We start from the raw sequence: 9,920 nt of genomic DNA on the forward strand, positions 1-9,920 counted from the left end.
GTCGTGGTGAGCCCGGCTCGAGAGTGACTATTTAACTAAGGCTGAAACTATCCAATTCGTGTGGTTTGAATTTATTTTATATTTGTTTATTCAATAGTAACTTAATTTATCGCTTTGCATCAGGTTAATCCGCGTATCCTTAAAATCACTTATAAATTTAATTATTATCCGATTTTGAGGGTAAACAAGGTCAAATATACTTACATGTGGCTTCCGCCGTTAGTAGGAGAGGCATATTTGGACAATATAATTTTAATTATTCAGGGGTATAGTTGAACCAGAAGAAAATAATAATAAGGGTATTTCAACAGGTATTTATAGACCTTGTCTAATAGATCAAGGACAATTTGGGTCCTGTTTCGTTAAATATAGTCGACTTCTTGTTAGTATGTTGCAGTTTCGTATCCTTTGTCCCATTATCATGAAGGTCAACAAACTAGATCTATATGATATCAAAACTGAAAATAAAAAGAAAATATAATACAACAACTTTCTTATAATTTATTCATTAAATAATAGTTGCACATAACCAAACTATAAAGTTTTGAAACTGCAAATACATAATCTTTTTGCATGTAAAAATTAAGCAAACATTTGAAAGATTCAAAGATTCAAGAATAGTCGTCGCTAGATTCGCGTTCCCTTTTAAGACTATCAAGAATTTCAAAGATCGTTTTAATCAGTAGGAAAAGTTGAGCATGTCCATGCTTAATTTCTCCATCATAAGAGTCTCCATAAAACCACAGCTATAATTTGGGACAGCCATTGGCATTATCTTCTTATTGTAAGTGCCAATAAATTGGTGATTAAGTTGGCAATTTGAAGAAATAGGCAGCATTGGAAGGTTTTCACAGTTGCAAATTTCAATCATATAGCCATCTGGATCATGGAAAAATACTTGATCTACTTTGATTCCTTCATCTTCTACCACTGCAGTTACATACCTCATTCCCATCTCTTTCAACTTCCTCTTCACCAATTCAACATCAGTGCACTGCTTAATATCAAAAGGATTTAGGTTATATATATATATGCTGACACTAATATTAGAGCAATTTACTTACAATTTTCTATATATGTTCCATTTCATGTGACGAGGTTCCGAATACATATATTCTTTAAATCTTTTGAAATAAAAATTTATATTTAGGAACTTTTACACAGAAATTTCTATAAGTGATCATAGTAATAATTATTATTCAAAATATTTAAAAGCTACTTTTAAAACCATGGCCAAATTAGAAAATTCTCTTTAATTTTCCAAATAGTAATATAATAGTGTCACACAAATTAGAATAGAGAGAGCATTTATTATAATTATTAACTAAATAAAGTTACATACAACTATTTTAGGTATCTCATTATATAAAACTTAAAGTTCATGCCAAAATGTCATATGAATAACAAAAATAACAAGAAAATACATAAAGCTCAATTTATCAGCAGTGGTTTGACTTACCTGAAAGGAAATATGGTTATCCTTTGGATTAATAGGGCGTGGTTCATTGTTGACATCCAAGTCCTCCATAGCTTTATTCTCAAGCAAGTGAATCCCAATGCCATAATTGTAAAGCCTTCAATATTTTAAAGGTAATCTTTTATCAAATTGTTAAGCACTTCAAAATTAAAGATGACATAGGTTACTAAGCTATAATTAATAGATGATTTATATACTCCCTCCATTTATTTTATATTACGGGGTTTTACTGAGTACACAGTTTAAATATTCGTGAAACTTTTGATTGTAAATAGTTCATATTATTTCCGTAAAGATCACGTCATTAAAAGTAAAATAAGAAATTAAATTAGAGTTTTCAAACATTAAAAGGTTCTTTTTAGAACATATAATATAAGCAGGTAAATGTATCATGCGATGGAACATAATTAGGGGTGGAGCTACAATATATACGGGTTTGGACGAACCCAATAACATTTGCTTAGACCATATTTTTGTATTAAGAAATTTATATATATATATATATATATATATATATATATATACACAAAAAAAATAATATTTAATTAAAATCTCAATAACAAAACGAGAGTAGTCAATAACAAGGGCAGAAAACATAAGTTTCAAATCTTGGCTCTGTTTCCGAACAGAATGATGAGCATCATTTAGACTTGAGAAAAGGGAAAGAAAGATAGGGAAAGGAGGGCTAACCAGGCTCCATGGAAATTGAAAGAAGAAGGGCGTTTGACAAGACAGAAGCCCAATACAGCTTCATAGAATTGCACTGAATTCCAAACATCTTTCACCAACAAAGATACATGGTTCAGTGAAAGGAGTGGCAGTTTTTGGTAGATCACTTCCTCAATCTCCATATTCATCTTTTCTCTTCCTCTTTTTCTTCTTCTTCTGCTTATTACTTGTTTGTGCTTGGATCAGCTAGCCTAGAGATGTTGCTTATTTATAAACTGCATTATGGAAAACTTATATAAGTGACATCAAGGAACCTTCCTTTTTTTTTTAAGGAACCTTCCTTTTGCTTTTTTTTTTTGATAGTCGAGGTATCCAAGCTATCTTGCGCGTACCTCGATTAATTCCAAAAAGGTGCTTGTACATCTCTCGTCAATGTAGGTATTGAGTATCTATGTCAAATAAGGTTCAGACATATAGAAAGAAATCACATTTTTTCCTCCGCTGAAGTTTGAACCCGAGACCTTCTGCAATAGTTTTCGACCTGCTTTATTGACCACTAGACCACACTCCTAGGTGCGAAGAGGTTCGATATCAAGGAACCTTCCTGGCAAGTTCTTATCATAGAGTATGTAGAGGACAAACATTTGTGATATTTAAGATCTTCTTATGAAATTGTTCAGTTGTGTGAAAGTGGATGTAAACCTATTTACATTTGCCATGCCAAGACACCAATAATGCTACTGTACTCGGCGCAATTATATTGTCCTTAAGTGCTTGAAATGAAAGATACATACGTATATGCAGGGGTGGAGCTACCTTTTATGTTTTGGGTTCGTAATTCTGATCCGAACCACATATTTCACTTAAGAAATTAATTCAAACCACGTATTTCACTTAAGAAATTAATTCAATATGTCAAAATTAATAATTTAGAACCCGGTTGCTTAAAAGAACTAGAATTCCAAACCAATAAGTTTCAAATCGTGGCTCCGCCTCTACATATAGCTACTTATTACTGATGTCATGTGAAAAAGGTTCATATATAACTACTAAACAAAAACATTTGTTGTAAATAAATAAAAGTGGTGACGTAGTTCAATTGTTAAGTCATTAACAATTTTCTATATCTGTGAAAATTTATAACTACATACTACTCCAACAAGAACAAAAAGGAGAGGAGGGTTATGACAAAAAGGGAGGGTTTAATTTTAATTAGGGATGTATGTGTCATTCAGTTGTACCAAAATAAGTAGGCCAAATACATAAGCAGCCCCTTAAACTTGTCCAAAAATTTCATGTAAACATTTATACTAAGACTATGACCTATTGAGCACTTCATCTCTATTTAACTTGGGTTATTAGACACAAAAAACTGAATAAACAAGAAAATATAATGTGTGAATTTCACACGCCAAGACATGGAAAAGAAGCCAATAAAATGAAGACACATGGCTCTTAAACATAAATTATCTCAAAAATGAAAAAGATGTTTTAGCATAATTTTTTTCAACTCTCCTCGCGGTTCTCTTTTTCTTCCCAGAAAATTACTTGGGGGTTCTCTGGCTTTAGAGCTGTAGGGGTGGCAGGTGTCACCACTTGTTAATGGTGGCGGAAGTCGATGTTGAAATGAGAGGACATGAGGGTAGGAAAAGATTCATCGGGGTCTCGGCGGTGGATCGAAAGTTGGTAGTGGCAGCACAGGCAGCGCAATTGGGCGAGGTGGGATCGATTGCAGTTGCATCCTGCGATGACATAAACTCACCAGTCACCACGTTGTATTTTTGAAGTTTTCCTTGTGAAATTTTTTGTGATGGGCTAGTATCAAGCTTTACTGGTGAAATGATCCAGAAGTATCTGCACTTGTGAATGCAGTCATCCATTGTTACAAGCCTCGGTCCACTGTTTTGGTTGTATATGAAAGATGTTCTCTTTTTTTGTCTTATATTATTTTGCAATTCAACATTTAACTTAGTTTTATGGGACTTAGCAAAGTGGGATTAGGTAAGTAAAAACTAAGTAGATGCCGATTTGGTATTCCAAATTCGATCGTGGCCGAATTTTGAGGATAAAGAAATGGAGTTTTTCAGTATATTGAGGTTGTAGAGGGAGTAATGGCATTTGGATTCGTTGGTGAAGAAGACGACCATTTAAATTTTTCTTTTTTACCTGGTCACGCGCTCAAATTAGGTGAAAGTCACTCTTTCTGCCAAGTCAGCTTTTTGTGTCTAATAGTACAGTTTAAATAGAGATGGAGTGTTTAATAGGTCATTGATTTAGTTTAGATGTTTATATGGATTTTCTCGACAAGTTTAAGAGGTTGTCTATGTATTTGGCCAAATAAGTAATTAGAGAAGTGTCCCAAAGCCAGGTCCGTTAGTGACTAATGGCATTATTAAGCCAATATGATCACTGCGATGGCATAAGTGACGTAAAATATTAATAGAGAGTAAAATATTACTATCTGGGCAAGTGATTCATTTGATCGATCGGCCAAAGTTAATTACATCTGCCAGCTAAATATATAAAAAATATTGTCACGATCCAAAATCTCATATGTCACGATGATGTCTATCTCAATACTAGGCAAGCCGGCAATCTCAATAAACCACCATATCTTCTAAATTTGAAAACATAATATTTGAATTCAGCGGAAGAAATCTCACAAATACAAAAAAAATAAACACCCCCAAAATCCGGTATCAAGGTTAACAGACTCCAGGCAGCTAACTTGGTAGTCTCCAACTAATAGCCCTCTGAGATCTAAGATCGCCGTGTCCGAAAGCAATTGGATCTGCACACAAGGTGCATATGTAGTATGAGTACAACCAATTCAATAAGTAACAAGACTAACCTCTGGGCTGAAAGTAGTGACGAGCTCCGCAGGTACAGTCCAGTATAAATAATAGTACAAAAATATAGGCATGCTTTCAAGTTCAATAGTTAAAATCAGTAGAAAGACCTCATGTAATACTTGTCACAAATCATTCGGTCACTCGGTACTTTTTATGGCCAATCAGTCCAGGGATATTCCATCCCGTATATATATACACATCGACTGACAGTCAGACACTCTGTACCGTATAAGGCCAATCCAGCCCTGGGGTAATTTATTTTCCCGAATGTAAATAATACAGACAAGATCCATGTCTAGGAAAAATTCATCACAATATAAATAAGTAAGGTAAGTTCATGCCCTGGAAAATTCATCCTGAATATATAATCATCTACGCTCACTAGGGGTGTGTACAAACTCCGGAGGGCTCTTTCATCCCAAGCGCTATATAAAGCCGATATGACCTACTGCAGCGTGCAGTCCGATCCCATAATAATAATAAAGCCTATAAGGTCTGCTGCTGGTGGGCAGCCCCGATCCATATAATAATAATATATATAAAGCCAATATGGCATGCTGCGACACACAACTCGATCTCATAAATATTATCACAATGGATGAATATTACTGAGTGTGAAATGTACATTTTTAAAATAATTAATTTAACAGCAACACGACCCCATGGGTCCCAAAATATCGGCACGTAGCCTAAACATGATCTTTAATAAGATCCTCAGCTCAAATCCTCCAACACGTGAGAAATGTTCAGATAATAACATGACTCTTTAATTTTTACGACTTTCACATAATTTATTCAAGTCACAATTTCAATGGTGCACGTCCACACGCTCATCAACTATCGTGTGCGTCACCTCCAAATAATTTGTAAAACACCAATTCGGGGATTCATACCCTCATAACCAAGTTTAGAAGTATTACTTACCTCAAACTGTGTAATTTCTTATTCCGATATTCCATTGCCTCATGAATTGGCCTCCAAATGCTTCGAATATATCCATAAATAATCCGATTCAGTCAATAAAAATTATTGAAATTAATTCCATATGAAAACATAAATTTTCCAACAAACTCCGAAATTTAACTCAAAAATCGCCTGTGGGACCCACGTCTCGGAACCCGACAAAAGTTATAAAATCCGAAAACCCATTCAACCACGAGTCTAACCATACCAATTTTACCAAAATCCGACCTCAACTCGACCCTCAAATCTTCAAATTAAACCAAGAGGGTTTTCTAAATTTTTCAACTTAATTCATCCATTAAATGTTAGAAATAACCATGGATTCGGATAATTTAACAAATAATGAGTTAAAAATACTTACCCCGTTGTTTTCTATAAAAATCTCCCAAATATCTCCTCTATCCGAGCTCCAAATCGGTAAAAATAAAAAATTGGACGAAGTTTCATTTTCAGAACTTAAACTCTCTGCCCAGTCATTTGCTCTACACGATCGCGGACAACCACACGCGATCGCGAAACACAATTTTCCACTGTCCAATTGTAACCCTACGCGATCGCAATTGCCTTAACGCGATCGCGAAGCACAGAGTACCTAGCTCTACGCGATCGCATTGAGCAAACGCGTATCCCAGCTTCCTCTCCAATTTCCCTATGCGAACGCGACATTTACCACGCGTTTGTGTAGCATAGCCTGGCCAAACCTACGCGATCGCAGTTGCCTTCACGCGATCGCATAGAACAATCTCACCTCTGACCAAACAAGCCTATGCGATCGCGGACCTTCTCACGCGATCGCATAGAAGGAAACCAGTGACAGAAAACCAGCATTCTTCAGCTAAAATGCCAAGTCCAAAATTGATCCGTTAGCCGTCTGAAACTCACCCGAGGCCCCCGAGACCTCAACCAAATATACCAACAAGTCGTAAAACATGATACGAACTTAGTCGAAACCTCAAATCACATCCAACAACGCTAAAACCACGAAGCATATCCCAATTCAAACCTAATGAACTTTGAAATTTCCAATTTCTACAAACGACGCCGGAGCCTATCAAATTACGTCCGATTGACCTCATATTTTACACACAAGTCATAAATGAAATAACGGACTTATAAAATTTTCAGAATCGGATTCCGACCTCGATATCAAAAAGTCAACCCCCCGGTCATACTCAAAACGACAGGTCGGGTCGTTACATTCTCCCCCTCTTAAACAAATGTTCGTCCTTGAACGGGTTTAGAATTATACGTGGAGTCTCAAATAGGTGTGGATATTTGATCTGTATCTCCCGCCCAGTCTCCCAAGAAGCTTCTCCGACTAGCTGGCCTCTCCAATGCACTTTCAGTGAAGCTATGTTCTTTAATCTAAACTTTCGAACCTGTCGGTCTAAAATGGCCACCGACACCACATCATAACTCAAATTACCATCCAACTGCGCTGTGCTGAAATCCAAAACATGAGACGGGTCACCGACATACTTCTGGAGCATAGATAGATGAAACACTGGATGAACACTCGATAGACTTGGCGGCAATGCAAGTTCATAAGCCGGCAATGCAAGTTCATAAGCCACCTCTCCAATCTTCTTAAGTATTTCAAAAGGCCCAATATACCGAGGGCTTAACTTGCCCTTCTTCCCAAACCTCAACACACCCTTCATGGGAGAAATCTTGAGCAGGACCTTCTCCCCAACCATCTAAGCAACATCACAGACCTTCCGGTCGGCATAACTCTTCTGTCTAGACTACGCCGTGGGAAGCCGCTCCTGAATCAATTTAACTTTCTTCAAAACATCCTGAACCAAATCAGTACCCAATGCTCTAGTCTCACCCGGCTCAAACCAACCCACCTGTCATGACCCAAAATATTAACTTATCATGAAGGCACCTATCGCAATACTAGGCAAGCTGACAACACCAACAACCCACAATTTCTTTTAAATAATAAAAACATAATAATTAACTTTAAGAGTAATCCCACAAACATTGGAAATAAACACACTCCTAAAACCCGGTGTTACTGAGTACATGAGCATCTATATATTACAAGTCTGGGAAACCTGGTCTATAATAATCCAAGACCAAATACAATAAACAAAAGGATAGGAAAGGAGAGACAAGGTCTGCGAAACATAGCAGCTACCTCTGAATCTCCAAAAAATTAACTGTGTGAAAGAATCAACACCCACTATATCCGGGATCACCTGGATCTGCACACGAAGTGCAGGGTATAGTATGAGTACAAATAACTCAGTAAGTAACAATAATAAATAAATAACTGAAAGTAGTGACGAGCTTCTCAGCTAAGCCCAAATACAGTACTTTCCAATATAAAAGGGTAGGCATGCTCTCAAGTTTAATATTTAAGATTTCACTGAAATTTCATATCAAGTTTGACCGAAACAGAAATTAATGTTTTTCTGAAATTTCCAAAATAATGATATATGATAGCTGAAATGCAGCAAATAATGAAATCAATACATCCTCTTAGAGTAACAGTCACTCAGTCCTCCCATTCACTCCAACCTCATAGTCACTCTTTCCTCACAGTCGCTCATTCCTCACAGTCACTCATCACTCGGCACTCGTAACAGTATAAACATATGATTTAAACATGATTCATCGATCCATTTCTCTAATACGGGGAAAAATGTACGGATATCAATAGATTTTTCAACTACACAATTCCATGGAATTATCCAAGTCATAATTCCTATGGTGCACACCCACACTCCCGTCACCTAGCATGTGTGTCACCTGAAAACCAATCACATAATACATATTCCGGGGTTTCATACCCTCAAGAAAAAATTTAGAACTGTTACTTACCTCAAGCCGTGTAATTCCTTATTCTGCAATGTCTTTTCCTCGTGAATTGGCCTCTAAACACCTTGAATCTTGCCCAAATAATTCGATTCAGTCAATAAAATTTATTGAAATTAATTCCCTAAGAAAATACTAATTTTCCAACAAAATCCAAAATTTAGCCCATTCAACCACGAGTCCCGGAACCCGATAAAAATTACAAAATCCGAAAGCCCATTCAACCACAAGTCTAACCATACCAATTTTACCAAAATCCGACCTCAACTCGACACTCAAATCTTCAATTTAAACTAAGAGGGTTTTCTAAATCTTCCAACTTAATTCACTAATTAAATGTCAAAAACAACCATGGATTCGGTTAATTTAACCAATATTAAGTTAGGAACACTTACCCCGTTGTTTTCCTTGAAAATATCCTGAACATTCTCTCTCAGCTCCAAATCGGTAAAAATGGAAAATGGGACGTTGTCCCATTTTCAGAACTTAAACTCTCTGCCCAATTATTTGCTCTACGCGATCGCGGAATACCACACGCGATCGCGAAGCACAAATTTCCACTGCCCAGATTTATTCCTACGCGATCGCGGACTTTTCCACGCGATCGCGAAGCTCACTCTCACAGGCTTACGTGATCGCGGACTCGTCCACGCGATCGCGAAGCACTAAACGCGTGACCTCTACTTCTGCTCCACTTACTCTACGCGAACGCGACCTTCTTCACTCATTCGCGGATAACGAACTCACACAGCTATGCGGTCACGTCCCTCTTCACGCGATCGCAAAGAACAAAATCATCATTGCCTCAAAGAATCCTACGTGATCGCGGATATTCTCATGCGATCGCGTAGAAGGAAACCAGTGACAGGAAACCAGCATTCTTCAGCTGGAATGCCAAGTCTAAAATTGATCCGTTAACCATCCGAAACCCACCCGAGGCCCTCGAGACCTCGACCAATTATACCAAGAAACATGCTTCGATTGGTACCAACACACTTAACTATGTGCTTATGGTTAGAAACAAGGTTTCTGAAAGAAATAGCTCTGGTTAGTGACTCTTGTGTTGACTTTGGCAATTATCGAGTGGTTTAATTGGACCATAGTGATTTTTTAAACTTGAATGTGGTCGTTAAGAG

General features: G+C 37.0%; 1 protein-coding gene across 1 annotated transcript; it reads right to left on the minus strand.

Moving 5' to 3' along the window:
* Window positions 1–478: 478 nt before the first annotated feature.
* LOC107822264 (glyoxylase I 4-like) lies at window positions 479–2,413 on the minus strand. Its single transcript, XM_016648789.2, has 3 exons — window positions 2,168–2,413; window positions 1,460–1,574; window positions 479–994 (listed from the first exon to the last, which is right to left on the minus strand). Exons 1-3 carry the CDS (start codon window positions 2,332–2,334, stop codon window positions 680–682), a joined length of 597 nt encoding a protein of 198 aa, XP_016504275.1. The 5' UTR covers window positions 2,335–2,413; the 3' UTR covers window positions 479–679.
* Window positions 2,414–9,920: the final 7,507 nt, after the last annotated feature.

This window comes from Nicotiana tabacum, chromosome 14 (genome assembly GCF_000715075.1).
Source record: "Nicotiana tabacum cultivar K326 chromosome 14, ASM71507v2, whole genome shotgun sequence".
NCBI lineage: Eukaryota > Viridiplantae > Streptophyta > Magnoliopsida > Solanales > Solanaceae > Nicotiana > Nicotiana tabacum.

Coding starts and splice junctions, on each gene's coding strand:
- LOC107822264 (XM_016648789.2), bottom strand. CDS start 2,334: ATGAATATGGAGATTGAGGAAGTGATCTACCAAAAACTGCCACTCCTT. Junction 1,575..2,167: donor TTCAATTTCCATGGAGCCTG/GTTAGCCCTCCT, acceptor AAAATATTGAAG/GCTTTACAATTATGGCATTG. Junction 995..1,459: donor ATAACCATATTTCCTTTCAG/GTAAGTCAAACC, acceptor GATATTAAGCAG/TGCACTGATGTTGAATTGGT.